This window comes from Thalassophryne amazonica, chromosome 9 (genome assembly GCF_902500255.1).
Source record: "Thalassophryne amazonica chromosome 9, fThaAma1.1, whole genome shotgun sequence".
Classification (NCBI taxonomy): Eukaryota; Metazoa; Chordata; class Actinopteri; order Batrachoidiformes; family Batrachoididae; genus Thalassophryne; species Thalassophryne amazonica.
Genome location: NC_047111.1, coordinates 106,816,136 through 106,838,719, shown reverse-complemented (window position 1 = coordinate 106,838,719; position 22,584 = coordinate 106,816,136). Strand labels below are relative to the sequence as shown.

Below are 22,584 nucleotides of genomic sequence, written 5' to 3'. Positions count from 1 at the left end.
TAGACATGGCATGAATAATTTGTGAAACAGCTGATTCAGTCAGTTACATGCATTTAAATAAAGTCTATGCTAGAACACATCAGTCATTGTTCTGTTTGTATTAATTTAGTCCTGATAGATTTTCTTTGCAGATGGACCAAAGTGTCTCCCTTGTGTGGCCTTAAGTCCGCCTCTCTTGCACTCTTATCTCTTTATACCTGCACTTGGCCCGCATGAACTCAAAAGCCTGCAGGCCACAAGGATCAAATTGGGAATGCAATAATTGCTCATAACATATGTGTTTGAGATGCCAGGAGTGAAGTCCTGCATAGAACAGAACATTTTGCCAGTTTTACCTTCAGATGAGACAAGATTTAGAATTGGAGCAACAGGATACATAATATTTCGGAGTCCCCATAATACGCATCATAGCAACCCTTCATTCTGTAATATAAACCCTCCAAAAGTATTGCAGCGACAAGCCATCTTCAGTTATTTTCAAGCTTGAGATCAAAAGATGAATGAGACCGTTTAGAATGTCAGTGTTTTGTTGCCTGGTACATATTCATATCTAGACGTGACGTCTGTACGGGGAAATATCAGACCGATGTACAGACCGAGCAACTGAGGTTAATAATTCATTTATTATATGGCTATTTTATATATATAAACATGCAAACTTACAGTATCGCCCAAATATGAAAGCTGCTAACGGCTCGTAGTCTGACTTGTTCGTTTCACCTCCATGAAGAACTTGCTAACAGATGGCCCGGTTGTTAGCTGGTAAGCTATCAATCTTTGTTTTTTCAGATGCTGTTTCGATATTTATGGAGTACGTTCATGTCCGACTTGCTTTTTCAAATGGCATTTTTAGGTTCCTGGTTTGTAAAGAAAATGCGCGTTCCGGACCGATTGTCATGGAAACTGGTCTGATATGGGAAAATATCAGACCAGTAATCAGCCAATCAGAGCGTGCGTAGCGTCGCAGCCTTATAATAATGAATATTAATGGCCCTACCTTTCACTGCCAAAAATGTAAAGCGCAAGTGCATTTGGGGCGTATCCAACTCCTTTTTGCTGTTTAGAAGGTATGTAATCTGAACACAAAATGGGGCACAAAGGGATTTTGGACAAATTCCGTTCTATATAAAAACCCGACTTGGATATTTGAAACACATTGCAGGAAATTTAGACATCATTCAGCAGTTAAGAAACATGACTTCACAAAATCTTAATCAGCAAAGGCAGATGTATAAGTATACAAAAACAAAACACTAACCTTTTGTAGGCTGGTTGGGTTCAACTGAGTTTTGTCAATTATTTTTATTGCAACCTGGAAGAGACAGTAAGATGTGGGGTTTTTTTAATGAAGGAACATGACCACATTAATTCCTCAGAAAAATGTGCAACACAAACATAATTTGCCTTTGTTTATAAAAGATATAAATAATTTCCTGCTGATCCACAGTGAAACACACTTTATCAAGAGCCAAAACTTAGGAAAGCTGCCCTAATCCAACTAGACTCTGGCAAAGCTAACAGAAGCTAAACCGACAATTTAGCATCATTTTCCCCAAAGCAAACATTTATTCTAAAGCATATACGACTTGTAAAAGCATGTCTTGAAAAAAAGCATGAATTAAACTGACATTCCAAAGGGGCTAAAAAGTTGAGAGGCTGGAAACAAACCTGGGGTCCTCTCACTGAGGCAACAGTGCTAACCACAAATCCACTACGCCTCCCTCATATCAAGATAATGTTACAATATTCTAGAATTAGGAATGTGTGATTTCTTAATATTGAGGGAAAAAAGTTTTTTTTTTTTAATCTCCCCACACCTACCTTGTACTAAACAACACACAGCCAACACTTTCCTTCACTCTGGAAACAAATTCTCTCAATCGACCCATCCTTCATTTTCTCCCACAACCGATACCTCTGGTGTCTCACCTCTTTGCCCGTCAGGATGTGGCGAGCCAGCTTGACCTTGGCAAAATTTCCCTTGCCGATAGTCTTGAGCAGACGGTAGTTGCCAATGTGTGGCTGTTCGTCAGAGCAGGAAGCAATAGAGTTCCTGCATCGTGCGCCTAGCGAGCGGCTTGACTGGCTGGTGGCCTTGTCCGCGCGGCTAGCCGCCAGTGACACATGCTGGAAAAAATAAGTGGGCGGGGTTAAAGAGGAGAGAGAGTGTGTCACTCACTGAACCAACGTTACGAACAGAAACAGCAGCATCCTGCCAAGAACCTCCAGGGCTCTCACACACACACACACACACACATACACACACACACACAGAAACACTTTTTAATTAGAGTACAGCATCAAATCAATTCAACTTTGGGATATTGATCTGGTCCGTTATGTCAGTAGCAGAGGGGGTTGTTCATCAGGTTCAGCTGCTTTGGTGTTAACGAAATTAACATCAGGTGCACTAGACGGGCAACAATGAGACAACACCCAAAACAGGAAGGCTTTTACAGGTGGAGGTCATTAACAATTTTACTCTCCTCATCTTTTCTGATTGTTTTTTTCATTATTTTTGAATTTGACGAGGGTCAGTGTCACTACTGGCAGTATGGTGCCATACTTGGACCCTACAGATGTTGCACAAGTAATCCAACTCCTCCAGGATGGCACATCAATACAGTGGGGTAAAAAAGTATTTAGTCAGTCCCTGATTGTGCAAGTTCTCCTACTTTGAAAGATGAGAGAGGTCTGTAATTTTCATCACTGGTACACACTAGGATTTATAAAGAATTTATTTGTAAAAAATTATGGTGGAAAATAAGTATTTGGTCAATAACAAGCAAGCCTCAAACAGTCAGACTCCAAACTCAACCATGGCCGAGACCAAAGAGCTGTCAAAGCACACCAGGAAGAAAATTGTAGAGCTGCACCAGGCTGGGAAGTGTGAATCTACAATAGTCAAGCAGGTTTTTGTGAAAAAATCAACTGTGGGGGCAATTGTACGAAAATGGAGGACATACAAGACCATTAATAATCTCCCTCGATCTGGGGCTCCACGCAACATTTCATCCCGTGGGGTCAAAACGATCATGAGAACGGTGAACAAAAATCCCAGAACTACACGGAGGGACCTGATGAATGACCTGCAGAGAGCTGGGACCAAAGTAACAAAGACTACACACTACGCAGAGAGGGACTCAAATCCTGCAGTGCCAGGTGTGTCCCCCTGCTTAAGCCAGTACATGTCCAGGCCTGGCTGACGTTTGCCAGAGAGCATATGGATGATCCAGAAGAGGATTGGGAGATATCACGTGGTCAGATGAAACCAAAATAGAACTTTTTAGTAAAAACTCAACTCGTCGTGTTTGGAGGAAGAAGAATGCTGAGTTGCATTCCAAGAACACCATATCTACTGTGAAGCATGGGGGTGGAAACATCATGCTTTGGGGCTGTTTTTCTGCAAAGGGGACAGGACGACTGATCCGTGTTAAGGGAATAATGAACGGGGCCACGCATCATGAGATTTTAAGTCAAAACCTCCTTCCATCAGTGAGAGCATTGAAGATACAACGTGGCTGGGTCTTCCAGCATGACAATGATCCCAAACACACCGCTCGGGCAACGAAGGAGTGGCTCCGTAAAAAGCATTTCAAGGGCCTGGAGTGGCCGAGCCAGTCTCCAGACCTCAACCCCATAGAAAATTTGTGGAGGGAGTTGAAAGTCCATGTTGCCCAGCGACAGCCCCAAAACATCACTGCTCCAGAGGAGATCTGCATGGAGGAATGGGCCAAAATACCAGCTACAGTGTGTGCAAACATGGTGAAGACTTACAGGAAACGTTTGACCTCTGTCATTGCCAACAAGGATTATGTTACAAAGTATTGAGTTGAACTTTTGTTATTGACCAAATACTTATTTTCCACCATAATTTACAAATAAATTCTTTAAAAATCCTACAATGTGATTTCCTGGAATTTTTTTTCTCATTTTGTCTCTCATAGGTGAAGTGTATCAATGATGAAAATTACAGACCTCTGTCATCTTTTTAAGTAGGAGAACTTGCACAATCAGGGACTGACCATATCACCCCAATAGAGCGCTTCGCTCTCAGACTGCAGGCTTACTTGTAGTTCCTAGGGTTTGTAAGAGTAGAATGGGAGGCAGAGCCTTCAGCTGTCAGGCTCCTCTCCTGTGGAACCAGCTCCCAATTCAGATCAGGGAGACAGACACCCTCTCTACTTTTAAGATTAGGCTTAAAACTTTCCTTTTTGCTAAAGCTTATAGTTAGGGCTGGATCAGGTGACCCTGAACCATCCCTTAGTTATGCTGCTATAGACGTAGACTGCTGGGGGGTTCCCATGATGCACTGTTTCTTTCTCTTTTTGCTCTGTATGCACCACTCTGCATTTAATCATTAGTGATCGATCTCTGCTCCCCTCCACAGCATGTCTTTTTCCTGGTTCTCTCCCTCAGCCCCAACCAGTCCCAGCAGAAGACTGCCCCTCCCTGAGCCTGGTTCTGCTGGAGGTTTCTTCCTGTTAAAAGGGAGTTTTTCCTTCCCACTGTAGCCAAGTGCTTGCTCACAGGGGGTCGTTTTGACCGTTGGGGTTTTACATAATTATTGTATGGCCTTGCCTTACAGTGTGGAGCGCCTTGGGGCAACTGTTTGTTGTGATTTGGCGCTATATAAAGAAATTGATTGATTGATTGATTGATTGACTAAATACTTTTTTACCCCACTGTAAATGTCATTGCCAGAAGGTTTGCTGTGTCTCCCAGCACAGTCTCTAGAGCACGGAGGAGATTCCAGGAGACAGGCATTTTCTCTAGGAGAGCTGGACAGGGCCTTAGAAGGTCCTTAACCCACCAGAATTGGCAGGTCCACCACTGGTGCCCTGTGCTTTTCACAGATGAGAGCACGGTCAACCTGAGCACGTGTGTCAGATGTGAAAGGGTCTGGAGACGCCTTGGAGTACATTATGCTGCCTGCAACATCATTCAGTGTGGCCGGTTTGGTGGTTGGTCAGTGACTGTCTGGGAAGAAAAATCCCTGGAAGGACACACAGACCTCTACAGGCTAGACAACTGTACCCTGACAACTACTAGGTATTGGGATGAAATCCTTGGACCCGCTGTCAGACCCTACACTGGTGCAGTGGGTCCTGGGTTCCTCCTGGTGCATGACAGTGCCTGGCATCATGTGGTGAGAGTATGCAGGCAGTTCCTGGAGGGTGAACAAATTGATGCCATTGACTGGCCCCCACGCTCACCTGACCTAAACCCAATAGAACACCTGGGACATTATTGTTTTGGTCCATCCAACGCTGCCAGGGTGCACCTCAGACTGTGCAGGAGCTAAATGATGCCCTGGTCCAGATCTGGAAGGAGATCCCCGGGACAATGTCCGTCGCCTCTTTAGGATCATGCCCGACGTTCTCAGGCAGTCATACAAGTACATGGGAGCTGAACAAACCACTGAGTCCCATTTTGACTTGCTGCAATGAAATTTAGGCAAAATAGACAAGCCTGCCGCATCATTTTTTCTTTAATTTTTGGGGTGTCTTCGATTTCAGCCTCTGTAGGTTGACAATTTTCAATTTCATCAACTGATGTGGCATCATTTCATTCCTAAAATATTACCCAGTCCATATCAGGAAAGATGACCCCCCCCAAAAAAACCTAAGATCTGATGTGTTTTCAAAGTGTTCCTTTAATTTTTTTTGAGCACTTTTTTAAGGTGCTTCTTCATTTTTTGGTTCCTTTATGGGAAAAAAGAAATTGTGTGAAATTTCAAGAGATCTGAAAAATATTAACCACTGCCGCCCGGATCCTGTTTTTTGTGATGTGCAAGTAACATTTTGAGTTATGTATGGTGTCACATCGGTCGGTGCCAAAGCGAGTCTCGCATAAAACGTGTTCGGGCGTATAATATTATTTCACATGCGTAGACATGCGTTTACACATAGACGGTAAACTCTCCTGGAAGCGTCCCGGCAGAGATTTTGCCCCCTCCGGGCCATTTTAGGGATCACATGCCGTAGTTAACGCCAGCGCACGGGGGCGTGGTTTGGTTCCGGCTTCACTGGGAATCATCGAAAAAATTATTCAACATGTCGAATAATTCTGGGAGCGCTCCCGGAGAAGTGGCCTGACGACAGAGACAACGCGAACAATGGCGTTTGATACTTTTTAATCGCCGTGTCATCCCGCCCCTTCCTGTAGTCCCGCAGTTTACACCGCCGTAATTGGCGGCCGACGTTGTATCCCTAACCAACGGCGTGTAAAACGACGATAGAGCCCACATCGGCGTCCTCAAAGGCGTTTTAACCGGCGACAGAGGCACACAAAACGGCGGCGCTAGCGGACAGTACGCTGTTCTAAATGCCACCTCCCAGTTAACGGCGTTCCAAACGGCCAACAGGCGGTGGTCAGTATAAAAACACTAGCGCGCTGCATGCAGGTCTCTCACTCACGGCCAGCTCCAGATATTTTTGCAGAGAAGCTCCAGTATACCTCCTAAAATAAAATTGGCAGTGGCAAGGACTTACCAAGAGGTCTGGTTCAGAAGCATAGGGTAGTCCTGTGATGCAGACGAGCAACACGTTGAGGAGGGGAAAAAGGAGAATAAAGAAAAGGCTGAGAGATGAGCTCCCTGTCACTCCCTCCCCCTGCACTGACAGCTGCTTCAGCCTATTATACTCTGGGGGCGGCGCCTATAAGCAAAAGTTCCTGGAGTAACGCAGGATTTGCCTGGATAAATCCAGCGGTACACAGGGCATTATCGGTGGCAGCAGAACACCGCCGTTCTCACGCACATCTTAACCTGCAGTTGTAAAGGATAGAACTGAGTATTAACCCCCATTGCCTGACGTGTGCCGGATGCTATGGCGTCAAAACTCCGCTTTATTCGGCGGATTTAGTGGCATTTCATCCGCGTATTTGTGGCTAGTACGGCGCTCAAAATGTCGGCGAAATGCTCCGCCCCTTTCCACCGCAAAAACAGCTGGAACTACCGCGAACTTCGGTCTACGTACTACCCGCGGACAAAACTGTCTATGCGTAACCTGGGCTTAACTGCGCGTGCGAACTCAGTGGAAACTGCTCCTCGCGTGAGGATAAAGGTGCTGCAAGTCAGGAGGAATATGTGACCAGCGCCCACCCCGCGGTCTTGAAGTTGATTTCTGCTTTCACGCTGTGTATTTCTACACTCTCGCTTGAAAATTGGGGGAGGATTTTGTCACTATGGGAGAGGGAACCAGGGTAGGTACTAGCTCGGTTGTGACTGGTCATTTCTGAAGAGCGAGGTTTGACTGACTGCCCTCCTCTGACTTGGAAGCCTCGTTTCTGCTTAAAACTGCTCTCCAGTCATCATCTATCTCAGCGACGGATCTCTGACGCTTCTGTACAACAATCATTTCTACATAAACTCAGTAGTATTTCACAATAAATTACAGAAAGTCCTAAAAATTGCCTGAGATTAATGAATCCTGGCGTGTCTGAATCTGACTGTCTACACACAAATTGATCAAAGGGAATAATGTGATTATTAACCATCAAATGGCAAAGTAAAACCTCTTAAATCACGTGCAAACCATTACGCCACCGCCTCCCTGGAGGAGGCAATGGCATCTCCTTTGTTTCAGCAGACTTCCGTGCCAGAGAACGGCTGTCAATCAAACATCTCTCTTCAGAAACGACCAAACACAGCAGCACTAGTACCGACCCCCTCCCTGGTTCCTTCTCCACAGTGCAAGTTTCAAGCGAGAGTGCAGAAATCCACCGAGTGTGAGCAGAAATCAACTTCGGGGGGGCTGGTAAGGGTGCCTTTATTCGAGAGAGTGGTGACATGACGAGTTGAAAAAAAAAATCGGTCATGTGTCTGCATGTAAATCCAGCTATTTTATTTATTTAATCACTGAAAATGGTCACAGCAAGGGCTTCAAGATGACCTTCAAATCCGAACAGAAGAAAAATTTGGGAAAATAAAGTCATCCGTGTGGGACGGAAGCTGACATCATCATCTAAGCTTGACGAGGTAAATTTATTGTTCAGTCCCATGTACAGTAAAACTCAACTAAACCGTCGTTGTATAAATCAGATATCCGCAGTCACTGAACAAAAATGTCCCAAAGTTTTTGTACTGTTTTCCATTTAACAAACACTGTATATAACGAATTTTGTACAAGGGCTGTCAATAAAGTATAGGTCCTTTTTATTTTTTCAAAAACTATATGGATTTCATTCATATGTTTTTACGTCAGACATGCTTGAACCCTTGTGCGCATGCGTGACTTTTTCCACGCCTGTCGGTGACGTCATTCGCCTGTGAGCACTCCTTGTGGGAGGAGTCGTCCAGCCCCTCGTCGGAATTCCTTTGTCTGAGAAGTTGCTGAGAGACTGGCGCTTTGTTTGATCAAAATTTTTTCTAAACCTGTGAGACACATCGAAGTGGACACGGTTCGAAAAATTAAGCTGGTTTTCGGTGAACATTTTAACGGCTGATAAGAGATTTTGAGGTGATACTGTCGCTTTAAGGACTTCCCACGGAGCGAGACGTCGTGCAGCGCTCTCAGGCGCCGTCGTCAGCCTGTTTCAAGCTGAAAACCTCCACATTTCAGGCTCTATTGATCCAGGACGTCGTGAGAGAACAGAGAAGTTTCAGAAGAAGTCGGTTTCAGCATTTTATCCGGATATTCCACTGTTAAAGGAGATTTTTTTAATGAAAGACGTGCGGACGGGTCCGCGCGTCAGGACACAGCCGGCGCGGTGCGGCGGCACAGGAAAAACACCTCCGTGTTGATAACCATTTGTAAAATCCAGGCGGCTTTTGATGGCTTTCAGTGGAGTGAGTGTATGAGAAATTGTTTAACAGCTGGACATGTTCCAACTTGTCCTTAAGGCTTCCAACAGAGGTGTTTTTCCTGTGGCGGAGCGTTGCAGCGGCTGCGAGCCGACGCTGCAATCCGTCCGCACGTCTTGCATTAAAAAAATCTCCTTTAACAGTGGAATATCCAGATAAAATGCTGAAACCGACTTCTTCTGAAACTTCTCTGTTCTCTCACGATGTCCTGGATCAATAGAGCCTGAAATGTGGAGGTTTTCAGCTTGAAACAGGTTGACGACGGCGCCTGAGAGCGCTGCAAGACGTCTCGCTCCGTGGGAAGTCCTTAAAGCGACAGTATCACCTCAAAATCTCTCATCAGCCGTTAAAATTTTCATGGAAAACCAGCTTAATTTTTCGAACCGTGTCCACTTCGATGTGTCTCACAGGTTTAGAAAAAATTTTGATCAAACAAAGCGCCAGTCTCAGCAACTTCTCAGACAAAGGAATTCCGATGAGGGGCTGGACGACTCCTCCCACAAGGAGTGCTCACAGGCGAATGACGTCACCGACAGGCGTGGAAAAACTCACACATGCGCACGAGGGTTCAAGCATGTCTGACGTAAAAACATATGAATGAAATCCATATAGTTTTTGAAAAAAATTAAAAGGACCTATACTTTATTGATAGACCTTGTACAACCGATTTTTCGCTCACATCGAATAAAACTTCCCGTCCAATCGCAATGTACTTCCATTAAAACCTCAGAGCAGTCTGGACGTGCAGAGGTACAAATTAAAGTTCAGCACTGACACTCGCCGATTTGTGGAAAGTGAGAGAGGAATCATTTCTGTGATTAAAAGTCCGACCGTTTATTTTTTCAAAAGGTGTTCAGACTCAGGCCCACAGCCGGACATGCACCTGTTAAATCAAACACAAGAGGCTGTGATTTGACACTTTTCTGCTTTTAGTCCTTCGTCTGCCATCATATTATAAGTTTTTATAGCGCGGACACTGATACATGGATCAGAAAAATTCACATCAGTCGGTAAAAGAGGAAAATGTTCAGCTTGATGTGGAGGTGATAACTGTAGAAAGAAAAGCTTGTTGAGGGTCAAATTAATCCATAATAAAAGCATAATCCAGCGGGGGAACTTTAAAACTGTCACGCACGTCACTGCATGACACGGAGTTAAAGAGCAGCAGCTACATAAATCAGGCTATAAATTCATTAAATAGTAAGTCCCTTCGGCTGCTCCCTTGTTTGCACTTGGGGTCGCCACAGCAAATCCAAGGTGGATCTGCATGTTGAATTGGCACAAGTTTTACGCCGGATGCCCTTCCTGACGCAACTCCACATTACATGGAGAAATGTGGCAGGGGTGGGATTTGAACCTGGAACCTTCTGAACTGAAAGATGACTGAGCGCTAGCAGCAATTAAGAGATTATCGCCCCGTTTGCGCTTAAACTGCCTTGTTTCTGCTTACAATCGACTTAGAATGATTAAGAGGTTTTACATTGTCATCTGACAGTTAATAATCACATTATTAGTGTGAAGTTCGCTGATCCACAGCAGGATTGTTTTCCACCGGCGTGGCTCCACCTGAAGCCCGAGGCGCCAGCGCAGTTCCACCGGCGCGGCTCCACCTGAAGCCCGAGGCGTCAGCACAGTTCCACCGGCGCGGCTCCACCTGAAGCCCGAGGCGTCAGCGCACATCCACCGGCGCGGCTCCACCTGAAGCCCGTGGCGTCAGCGCAGTTCCACCGGCGCGGCTTCACCGAGGCCCGAGGCGTCAGCGCACATCCACCAGCATGGCTCCACCTGAAGCCCGAGGCGCCAGCGTGGAGTTATCTGACCATGGGTCCAAAGAAGGCACTGATGGCGGAGGAGGGAGACGATATCAAGAAGTCCCTGGACTTTTTGTCTGAGGAAATCTCTGTTGTTAAAATGCAGCAGAAATCCATTATGGAGCTGGTGGAAGAAGTGAAGGCTCTCCGGATCCAGAATGCAGAGAAAGACCGGTGTCTGGTGTACCTGGAGAACCGTGTTGCGGAGTTGGAACAGTACACAAGGATGAACGACGTTATTATTACAGGAATTCATATTAAACCTCGATCCTACGCACGGGCGGTGTCAGAAGACAGCGGAGGGGAGGCCAGCGAGCAGGAGGCCAGCTCAGTGGAACAACAGGTGGCTGACTTCCTGCAATCTAAAGGTATTCAAATGGACTGTAATAACATTGAAGCGTGCCACCCCCTGCCCAGGAGAGAGGATGGAGACAAGCGAGCAGTTATAATGAGGTTTGTCAACAGAAAACATAAAATGGCATTGTTAAAACAGGGACGGAAACTCAAAGGAACAAATGTATTCATCAATGAACATCTGACCAAAAGAAACGCAGACATCGTCAGGAAAGCTCGTTTCTTAAAAAAGCAGGGAAAAATTCAACAGACATGGACATCCAACTGCAAAACATTTATCAAATTGAATGGAACACCAGAACAAGCGAAGGTTATGGTAATCAGGAACATCGAGGATCTGGACAAATACGACCAATAAGGTATGAGGACACAAACACATCACACCACCATGACACAGACCAGAGGAACCTATTCATCTACTACATCATCTACATCTGGAGACAAGAAGGATATAACTCAAAGGATTGCTGATCATGGAAAAGTAGAACTGAGAACATTTAAATATACAGACCACAATGTACTGGACTTGGAGCACGATATAGACCTGGACAATAATTTCTTCTCAAATATCAATGACAGTTGTTGCTATTATACAGATGAACAGTTTAATCGGATCATTAAAATGGATAACAATTTATCAATAATCCATTTCAACAGCAGAAGTCTATATGCAAACTTTAACAACATTAAAGAATATTTAAGTCAGTTTAAAAAAATATTTAACATAATTGCTATATCAGAAACATGGATCAATGAAGATAAAGGAATGGATTTTGAACTGGATGGATATGAATTTAATTGTGTAAACAGAAAGAATAAGAGTGGAGGAGGAGTGGCTGTGTATGTGGATAAGAACATGGATTATAAAATAGTAGACAATATGACAACTGTGATTGATAACTTATTAGAATGTATAACTATTGAAATATGTGAAGAAAAAAGCAAATATGTATTAGTCAGCTGTATATATAGAGTACCAGGATCTAGTATTGAAACATTCACTGACTGTATGGGAAAAATGTTCTCAAAAACTAATCAAAAAACTGTGTTCATTTGTGGTGACTTAAATATTGATCTGCTCAATCCAAATAAGCATAAAATAACAGATGAATTTATCAATATAATGTACAGTATGAGTTTATATCCAAAAATCACCAGGCCAAGCAGAATTACATCCCATAGTGCTACCTTAATTGATAATATATTCAGCAATGATATTGAGAATAACACTGAGTGGATTATTAATCAATGACATTAGTGATCATCTACCAGTTTTCATCGTTTATAATAGAAACCATCGGCGGAATCAGCCAGAGGAGAAAATAAAATACAGGCGAGTGCGGACAGAGGAAAACATGAACACACTAAAGAAGGATTTACAGGAGCAAAACTGGGAAAAGGTATACAGTGAAAGTGATGTTGATAGTGCATATGAAACTTTTTTACAAATATTTACATCATTATATGATAAAAATTGTCCAATTAAACAAGACTACAGAAAACAAAAAAGATCGACCATGGATGACGAAAGGGTTACGAAATGCATGTAATAAGAAAAATACACTGTATAGAGAATTCATAAAACTAAAGAGGCAGAAAATAGATATAAGAAATACAAAAATAGATTAACTAATATTATATGGGTATGTAGGAAGGAATATTATAGTAACATATTATATAATAACAAAAACAATATTAAAGGAATATGGGATATATTAAATAGCATTATCAAAAATGGTAATAAAAAACAGAGTTACCCTCAGTATTTCACTGATAATAATGTTAAGAAGGAAAATAAGGATGAGGTAGTCAACGGTTTTAATAATTTTTTTGTAAATATTGGACCAAGCTTGGCAGAAAAAATTCCCGATTCCCAACCTGAGGATTGGGATAATAATCTCATAGAAAGAAATCTCTGTTCAATGTTCCTCACAGCAGTGGATGGAAAAGAAATTATAGACATTGTGAATAATTGTAAATATAAAACATCTACCGATTTAAATGAAATTGATATGGTGGTGGTAAAACAGGTCATTGAATGGATTGCAGAACCATTAACATACATCTGTAACTTATCATTTCAAACCGGTAAATTTCCCAATCAAATGAAAATAGCTAAGGTTGTGCCGCTGTATAAGACTGGGGATAGACACCACTTCACAAATTATAGACCTGTTTCTTTGCTTCCACAATTTTCCAAATTATTAGAAAAGTTATTCAATAATAGATTAGACAAATTCATAAATAAATATAAATTACTTACTGATAGTCAATATGGATTCAGAGCACATAGTTCAACATCACTTGCATTAGTAGAATCAGTTGAGGAGATTACAAATGCCATAGACCACAAATTACATTCAGTTGGAATATTTATAGACCTAAAAAAGGCTTTTGATACAATCAATCATGACATATTAATCAATAAACTTGAACAGTATGGGATTAGGGGGTTGGTGTTGCACTGGGTGAGAAGCTACTTAAGTAACAGAAAACAGTTTGTGAAGTTGGGGGAATATACATCATCATGCTTGGACAATGCTTGTGGCGTCCCACAGGGGTCAGTATTGGGTCCAAAACTGTTTCTAATTTATATAAATGATATTGTCAATGTTTCCAAAATATTAAAATTAGTATTATTTGCAGATGACACAAGCATTTTTTGTTCAGGGGGGGATTTGCAGGAGTTACTGAGGAGGATCAGTATAGAAATGGGAAAATTGAAAATATGGTTTGACAGAAACAAATCATCATTAAACTTAAGTAAAACAAAATACATGTTATTTGGCTATTGTAATACAGACATACAGGTTCAGTTACAAGTCGAGGGGGTAGATATTGAAAGGGTACATGAAAATAAGTTTCTGGGGGGTGATAATAGATGATAAGATAAACTGGAAGACTCATATAAAACATATACAAAGTAAACTGTCAAGAAGCATTTCAGTTCTAAACAAAGCGAAACATATTCTGGACCACAACTCACTCCGCATTCTTTACTGCTCACTGGTTTTACCATATTTACAGTACTGTGCAGAGGTATGGGGTAATACTTATAAAGGTACAACACAATCACTATCAGTAATGCAGAAAAGAGCTATAAGAATCATTCATAATACTGGCTATAGAGATCATACAAATCCACTATTTTTACAATCTAAATTCTTAAAATTCACAGACTTGGTTCATTTGCAAACAGTACAAATCGTGTATAAAGCAATAAACAATTTACTTCCAGCAAATGTTAAAAATATGTTTTTTAACAGATCAGGGGATTACAGTCTGAGGGGGAAATTTAATTTAAAGCATCAGTGGGCACGAACAACATTAAAAGGTTTCTGTATTTCTGTCTGTGGGGTGAGGATGTGGAACAGATTGGGAGTGGGGCTCAAGCAATGTCCAAGCATGAACCAGTTCAAACAGCGGTACAAAAATATGTTTTTTCCTAGGTATAGGGAGGAGGAAGGGTAATGAGGGTTAGGGTGTTTTTGTTTTTTGCTTCAGCTTGTAAATATATAGTATTTTGTATGTAAGTAGGTATGTGTAGGTGTATATTTATGTTTGTGTATATATATATTATCGGTTTAGGTGTGTAGGAATGTATGTGTATATGTGGCAAAGGGTATTACTGGTTGTGGGGAAGAAGGGGTAGGGATAAATAAGCTGATGCTTCACCCTACCCCTTTTCAGACATGTTGGGTACACAGTAGCAACTTTTTTGTTGTTGTTTTCACTGATCTATCTTGTATTTGTTGTTGTATCAAATGTTTGAAATAAACAGTTTTCATTCATTCATTCAAACCAAGCGCATTAACCACTTGGCCACCACCCCTTAAATTCATTAAATAAATCTTCATAAATTGTAAATTTATGTCAATTTGATAGCTTAACTATTTTTATTCTTATTTTGATTGCACCTGTACCTGGCTGTGTTTCTTTATGTGGTTAAATGATTTTAAAAAAATGCTGAAAACACAAAAGGTCCATTCAGTAGTTCAGCGCAGTTAGACCCAAATGGCGCCATGTTCTGAGCTGACGCCACTCTCCAATCAAGGCACTCTAGCGCTGGTCACATATTCCTCCTCACTCGCAGCACCTCTTCCCCCTCGCTCGAGGAGCAGTTCCCACTGAGTGCGTGCGTGCAACAATAATTTATGTGTGTGCAGCTAATATCTATGCGCGTGAAATAATATAATAAGCCCGAATGGATGCTTTATGTGAGACCCATTTTGGCCCCAATCTGACGCCATCATTATGGACTGGATACATTAGCTCATCAGTGGCAGATTTTGTTACGTCTGCCTCAGGTCGTATTGTTGAGGCATTCAACATCAACATGGAATTCCTCATGAAAGCAGCCCTCAGAGTGGGAGGATGACCCATCATTTCAGTCGTCACAGCAGGTCCTGGATAACACTGCTGCTGTCGGTGATTTTGCTGAGCGAGGAGTTGCACTTATTCAGGATTACAATCAGATGCTAACGAAGAATGAACAACAGCACCAACACCTGCTGCAAGGTTTTGAGTGGCATTGATGTCAGTACCCTGGAGGCAAAGAAAATTGGAACCAAACGCCACTCCCCATGACCGTCAGTTTTCACCAAATAGGTGGACAGTGACATGTAATACTTTTTTTTAATCTCTCCTGTATGGTCAGTTAAAGGAAAAAAGATTGTTTCTATTTGTATTTCATTTGTGAACAGGTACATTACTATTGTTGGTTTGTGCCAATATGCTCAACCATTACAATTTCCGCCCCGCATGCGGCAGTGGTTATCATATACACACACACACACACACACACAGAGCACGTAAAATAAGTATTGAACACGTCACCATTTTTCTCAGTAAATATATCTGTTGACATGAAATTTTGTCGGTAAGAACCCAAGTAATCCATATATACAAAGAAACCAAAAAAACCACTGTTGGACTCACCATGCAAGACGCCACTGGTGAAGAAAAAAGCATGTTGAGGCTTTTATAAAGCTTGCTGCACAACATTTAGACAAGCCTGTGAAATACTGGGAGAATGTAGTGTGGTCAGATGAGGCCAAAACTGAACTCTTCGGATGCCATGTTTGGATACACGCCATGTTTGGAGGTCAAATGGCACTGCACAACACCCCAAAAACACCATACCAACAGTGACGTTTTGATGTGGGAACATCACTGGGGTGAAAATTTAGGTTTTGTACCAAGTATTAAATCACTGAAGCACATTGCATTCACCGGATTAAAAACAAAAAGACATCATAATTATGAGCTCAGGAAAGGTGCCACATTGACCACTGCTTTGCTCAGAACCCCATACTGTAAATCCACAAAGAAAATGTCGTTATGCAAGTCCATCGCTTCCAGTCACTGTGTAAAGTCAAGCGTGAGAAAACCGATTTCTAAGCGGTGCACTGACATGCGCTCGGCTGGGGGTGAGCCCCTCTGCATCCCTCAGTGGTTGGTGGGACTGTGTGAGTGAAAGGTGGAAGTCTGGGAAGGGGGTGAGAAGCAGGCACAGTTAGATGATGACAAAAATCAAAAGACATTTCCATTTGCAGCAGTCTAGCCGTGAGGCCGAAGTCCTCAAAAGGAAAGCAGGTTTGACTTCTGGTTTCGATTTATAAACCAAATTAATCCGGACAGTTTAACTACATTAATGTCAATTCTGTCATTTGTACAAAGTGAAAATATAACACATATCTTTTACTTTTAAAATAATGTACTAATTCTGAAGTTTTTAACAATAACACACACAGATGGCAAAATGCATTACGGGTAAACTGATTAGTTGATTCATTATATGTAAAAACCAACACACACATTAACGTGTGTGTTGCTTTTTACAAATAAGTGTGTATTTGTAAAATATGTCTTTTTTTCATTTGTTAAAAAAAGACATTTGCAAAACTGAACAGATTGTGGACTACAGGCAGATTCATGGTTGTGCGATGGGTTCCCCGGTATCCCCCATTGTGGCCAATCTGTACATGGAGCAAGTGGAGAAGACAGCCTTGACGTCTTTCACGGGCATCTCTCCCAGTCACTGGTTCAGATATGTTGATGACACATGGGTTAAAATCAAGCAACAGGAGGTCGAGGACTTTACAGAACACATCAACTCGGTGGATGCCAATATCAAGTTCACACGTGACGATGCCAGAAACAACCATTTAACCTTCTTGGACTGTGATGTTACGATTAGAGAGAACAGGCAGCTCCAGACAGGGGTTTACAGAAAACCAACTCACACTGACCAATATCTGCTCTTTGGCTCACACCACCCCCTTGAACACAAGCTCGGGGTGATCAGGACGCTTCAACACAGAGCCCTACAGGTGCACACAACTGCAGAGGGAAGGGCTAAAGAACAACAACTTGTCCGGAAAGCCCTCACAGTATGTGGGTACCCACGATGGTCCCTGGACAAAGTGCAGAAGTCCCAGAGAACAAAGAGACCAGATAGACAGGAGACAGAGACAAGAAGAAGAGGAGTGTCTCTCCCTTATTTAGCATGAGTAGGGGAAAAACTACAGAGGATCTTCAGACAGCACAAAATCCCATTTTACTTTAAATCGGTTAACACCTTGAGACAGAAATTAGTTCACCCTAAGGACAGGATCCCTAGTTACAAACAGAGCAATGTAGTGTATTCTGTCAGATGTCAGGAAAACTGTAACGAACACTACATAGGTGAGACTAAGCAACCTTTACACAAAAGGCTATACCAGCACCGCAGAGAGGGCGCCATTGGACCTCAGTCTGCAGTTCATCTCCACCTTAAAGACACTAACCACACGTTTGAGGACAAGGAAGTTAAAATATTAGCCAGAGAGAAGAAATGGGTTGAGAGAGGGGTCAAGGAGGCATTCTTTGTGAAACGTTTGAAACCCAGCCTTAAGTGGGGAGGGGGTCTGAGACAAGCTTTATCCCCTGTTTACAATGGGGTACTCAGGTCAAAGCAGTTTCAGTCTTTTGTTCATGGTAATGAGTCATTCACGTCATCAGCAGAGTCGTCAAGGGAGCCATTAGGGGAGGGTCCGTCCCATCATTAGGAGGGACAGATGCCCTGTCATTAGGAGGGTGCTAACTAGAGCACAATAGGTGCTAATTAGAGCTATTGTTTAGTCACTGGCCTATAGCAGTCTGCCTCTCGGTAGGAGGGGTCTGGTTAGGTTTAAAACTCCAGCTTTTGTGACTTCTTGATTATTCTTCTCTACAAGAGTCAACACAGAAGTCAGACCACCAGAGAAAGAATTTTAGCTGAGGAAGCTTCTGCGATTTGAAGCGAAACGTCCTTGCATCAAGCAACCCAGTCCAGTCGAAGATTCAAGCTTCTCTACTATGTTTGTTAAGTTGTGATTCAGCAACAACCATGTGATATAATTGGGCGTCATTCACACTGCCATCCAGTAGACGGAAGTGTTTGACCTATCTACCACTGGGTACAAAGCATCACACTTTACTTACTACGCAGTAGCGGCTGGCTAGGGAGCATTTTAATTACAATCCAAATAGACCAGCATGCACCGCATGGCAGTTAGAGTGCGTGTTTTGTCAACTGCAGTCTTGTTTGAGGGAGGGCGCTAAATGGGTAAAATATGACACATATGATGTAATTTCTCTACTTCCGGAGGGAAAAAAACCACAGCATTTTCAATGGGTTTTTGGGCAAATTGCATGCAAACAAAGTGAAAATGCAAAGAAAGAGTGACGATGTGGTTGGAAAGTTGACGTGTTGCGGTTTGTTTATGACACAGAGGCAGTTTTGCAGGCGAGAGAAAGCAGCTACTCTGGTTAGCTGTGTAGGCTAACACCGACAGGATGCCTCCCATCTGCCTGGTCTTCTCTTCTCCACTGGGAACCAAAAAAAAAAAAAAAAACATTTTGCGAATGCAGTACACCATTTTTCCTTGTGAACTTATGCTGTGTATATATTGCACAACGGAGCAGAGGTCTCCGTAAGTGGTCAAATCTCGCGATATCACGCAGAGTTCAAACAAGGCTTCGGTGCCCTATTAAAATGTAACTGCTGTGTACGGCATGCCAGAGCATTACAGTGATATGACATGTTATATAACGGCAGAGTGGATCCTTGTCATTTGATTCGTGCTTTGTATGTCACATGACATGGATTATTCATCCCATTTGTGTTGCATTGAATTTAAAGTGCAATTTGATTCCATACGTTTGTTACCATTGCACGTTGTCGACTCCGCCCACGAGTGAGGGCAGCGTTTAGTAAAAATGCGGAGTTTGTTCTGCTGATGGATGACGATTTGAAGGAGCTAACTGAATGCACTAATTCTTCGAACACACACACAAACAAACAAATCCACTGCGCTGTAAGCCGTCTGGAGGCATGAAGAGCTGTTAGGAGGAAGTTACAATGAAAAGCTGGAGTCATGTCTGACATGATTTTTTTCCCCCCTGTACTCAGGAGGTACACATTTTTTTTTTAAGTACACGTAGTCAGTGCACAGTATCAAGGACTTCATCGTCAGAATTATTTTTGTACTCCTATTTAAAGTTCGTGTTGGATTGTTGATGTGGTAAGGAACCTTGGTGTACGGTTTGACGACTGTTTAAAATTTGAGAAACAAATTGACAGTGTGGTAAGAGCCAGTTTTTTCCAGCTGAGACTCTTGGCAAAAGTCAAACCCTTTCTAAGCCAAAAGGACCTTGAAAAGGCTATGCATGCTTTTATCAGCTCCCGGATTGACTATTGCAATGCACTTTATGTTGGTATCACTCAAGGCTCTCTAAACCGACTCCAACTGGTCCAGAATGTTGCTGCTCGCCTGTTGACCAATACCAGGAAGCACAGCCACATCACTCCTGTACTTTACTCCCTGCACTGGCTTCCAGTCCATTTTAGAGTTGATTTTAAACTGTTAATGTTTGTTTTTAAAGCTGTAAATGGCATTGCACCTTCTTATTTATGTGACCTGTTAAAAACACACAACCCTGTCAGAGCACTTCGGTCTGCTGACCAAAACTTTCTTGAGGTTCCCAGGTCCAGGTCCAAACAATGGGGTGACCGTTCTTTTGCAGTAGCAGGTCCTAAGTTGTGGAATGCATTACCTCCTGAACTGAGGTCCATTAATAGCTTGCCTCTGTTTAAAGCTAAGTTAAAAACATACTTGTTCAGGGCAGCTTTTTGCACATAATTGCTTTGACACTTTTTTGTCTATTTTTATTCTATTTTGGATGCTCTTATTGTGCTTTGTGTTTTCGTACTTTTCTTTTTAATTTATCTCTAGCTGGTGCTATTGGAAAGCACTTTGGTTCAGTGAAAACTGTTGTAAAGTGCTATAGAAATAAAACTTGATTGATTGATTGATGTCAAAGCAGCAGTGATGCACAAAAGCTGGACAAATTTCTGACATGATTTTTCACTGGAGTGAGGAAGTACAGTCTTCTTTTTTTTTGGAAGTACACAAAGTCAGTGCAGTGACACACCAAAATTTAAGTCCCTTTTTTGTTATTTGTAAATCACATGACAAGAATCTGTTTTATCCTTTATATAAAACAACGAATAATAATAAATGTTTTACATTCTTTCAATGGAACGAACGTTTGGGCAGCCTTGATCATTTCCATGATTTTCCATTATAAATCATTGATTGTCTCGATCAGAGATTTCAGTTAAATATATCTTAAAGCAGACGAACACACTTATATTTGAGAAGTGATATTAAGTTTCTAGCATTTATAGAAAGTGTGCAATAATTATTTACACAAAATTAGGCAGGTGCATAAATTTAGGCACCCTTGAAATTTTATTGATTTGACTACATTTAGCACTAATTACTGGAACACAAAATTGGTTTGGTAAGCACACTGACCTTTGACCTCCTTATACAGGTGAATCCAATCATGAGATAGGGTATTTAAGGTGGCCATTTGCAAATGTTTCTCATCTTTGCATCTCTTCTAGTGAGTGGCAACAAGGGAGCCTCTAAACAACTCTCAAATGACCTGAAAACAACATTATGGTTTAAGGGAAGGATACAAAAAGCTATCACAGAGATTTCAGCTGTCAGTTTCCACTGTGAGGAACACAGTGAGGAAATGGAAGACCACAGGCACAGTACTAGTTCAGGCCTGAAGTGGCAGGCCAAGAAAAATCTGCTCCAAAGACCTACAAAATGTTTTTGCTGCAGATAGTGTCTCTGTCTCGTTCAACTATACAGCACACTTTGCACAAAGAGATGCTGTAATGCAGAGGAAGCCTTTTCTGTGTACACACCACAAACAAAGTTGCTTGAGGTATGCTAAAGCACATTTGGACAACCCAGCTTCATTTTGGAATAAGGTGCTGTGGACTCAAGAAACTAAAATTGAGTTATTTGGACATAACAAGGGGCGGTATGCATGGCAGAAAAAGGACACAGCATTCCAAGAAAAACACTTGCTACCTACAGTAAAATTTGAAGCTGGTTCCATCATGCTGTGGGGCTGTGTGGCCAGTGCAGGTACTGGGAATCTTGTTAAAAGTTGAGGGTCACATGGATTCCAGTCAATATCAGCAGATTCTTGAGAACAATGTTCATGAATCAGTGACAAAGTTGAAGTTGCGCCGGGGCTGAATCTTTCAACAAGACAACCCTAAACGCTGCTCAAAATCTACTAAGGCATTCATGCAGAGGAACAAGGACAACGTTCTGTTACGGCCATCTCTGTCCCCAGACCTGAATATTATTGAAAATCTGTGGTGTGATTTTAAGTGGCCTGTCCATGCTCAGAAACCAACAAACCTGACTGAACTGGAGATGTTTTGTAAAGAAAAATGGCCAAAAATACCTTCAACCAGAATCCAGACTCTCACTGGAAGCTATAGGAAGCATTTAGAGGCTGTTATTTCTGCAAAAGGAGGATCTACTAAATACTGATGTATTTTTTCTGTTTTTTTTTCTGCTCTGTTTTTCTGTAAAATGACAAGGGTGCCCAAATTTCTGCACCTGCCTAATTTTGTTTAAAGAATTATTGCACACTTTCTGTAAATCCTATAAATGTCATTTCACTTTTCAAATATCATATGTTTGTCTGCTAGATTATATATTTAACTGAAATTGCTGATCCAAACAACCAATGACTTATAAAGGTATACTGTATATATATATATATATATATATATATATACAGCCAGTCCCAGCAGAAGACTGCCCCTCCCTGAGCCTGGTTCTGCTGGAGGTTTCTTCCTGTTAAAAGGGAGTTTTTCCTTCCCACTGTAGCCAAGTGCTTGCTCACAGGGGGTCGTTTTGACCGTTGGGGTTTTACATAATTATTGTATGGCCTTGCCTTACAATATAAAGCGCCTTGGGGCAACTGTTTGTTGTGATTTGGCGCTATATAAAAAAATTGATTGATTGATTGATATATATATACACATATACATATATATATGTATGTATGTGTGTGTGTGTGTGTATTGGGAGCTGTAACCACTATTGGAAGAGTGGCTCCAGCAGATTCCAGGCACAACATCAGAACAGAAGTCTCTGTCCAGAAGACTGCAGTCCTAGGAACAGCTAAGACACTGCACCCTCAAACACCCAGGCCTCTGGTAGAGGACCCGTGCCTGAAGAACACACATATCACCCAGCCTGGGGAGGA

The 22,584-nt window shown here is 42.1% G+C and overlaps 1 protein-coding gene across 1 annotated transcript in view; it reads right to left on the bottom strand.

Annotated features, from left to right (window-relative positions):
* The window catches only part of mark4a (MAP/microtubule affinity-regulating kinase 4a), a 95,416-nt gene that overhangs the window by 55,813 nt on the left and 17,019 nt on the right, over nucleotides 1-22,584 (bottom strand). Inside the window, exons 2-3 of the mRNA XM_034178924.1 lie at nucleotides 1,930-2,127; nucleotides 1,259-1,312 (exon numbers count right to left, since the gene is read on the bottom strand). Of these exons, the coding sequence (XP_034034815.1) occupies nucleotides 1,259-1,312; nucleotides 1,930-2,127 (252 nt within the window). The remainder of the gene's footprint in view (nucleotides 1-1,258; nucleotides 1,313-1,929; nucleotides 2,128-22,584) is intronic.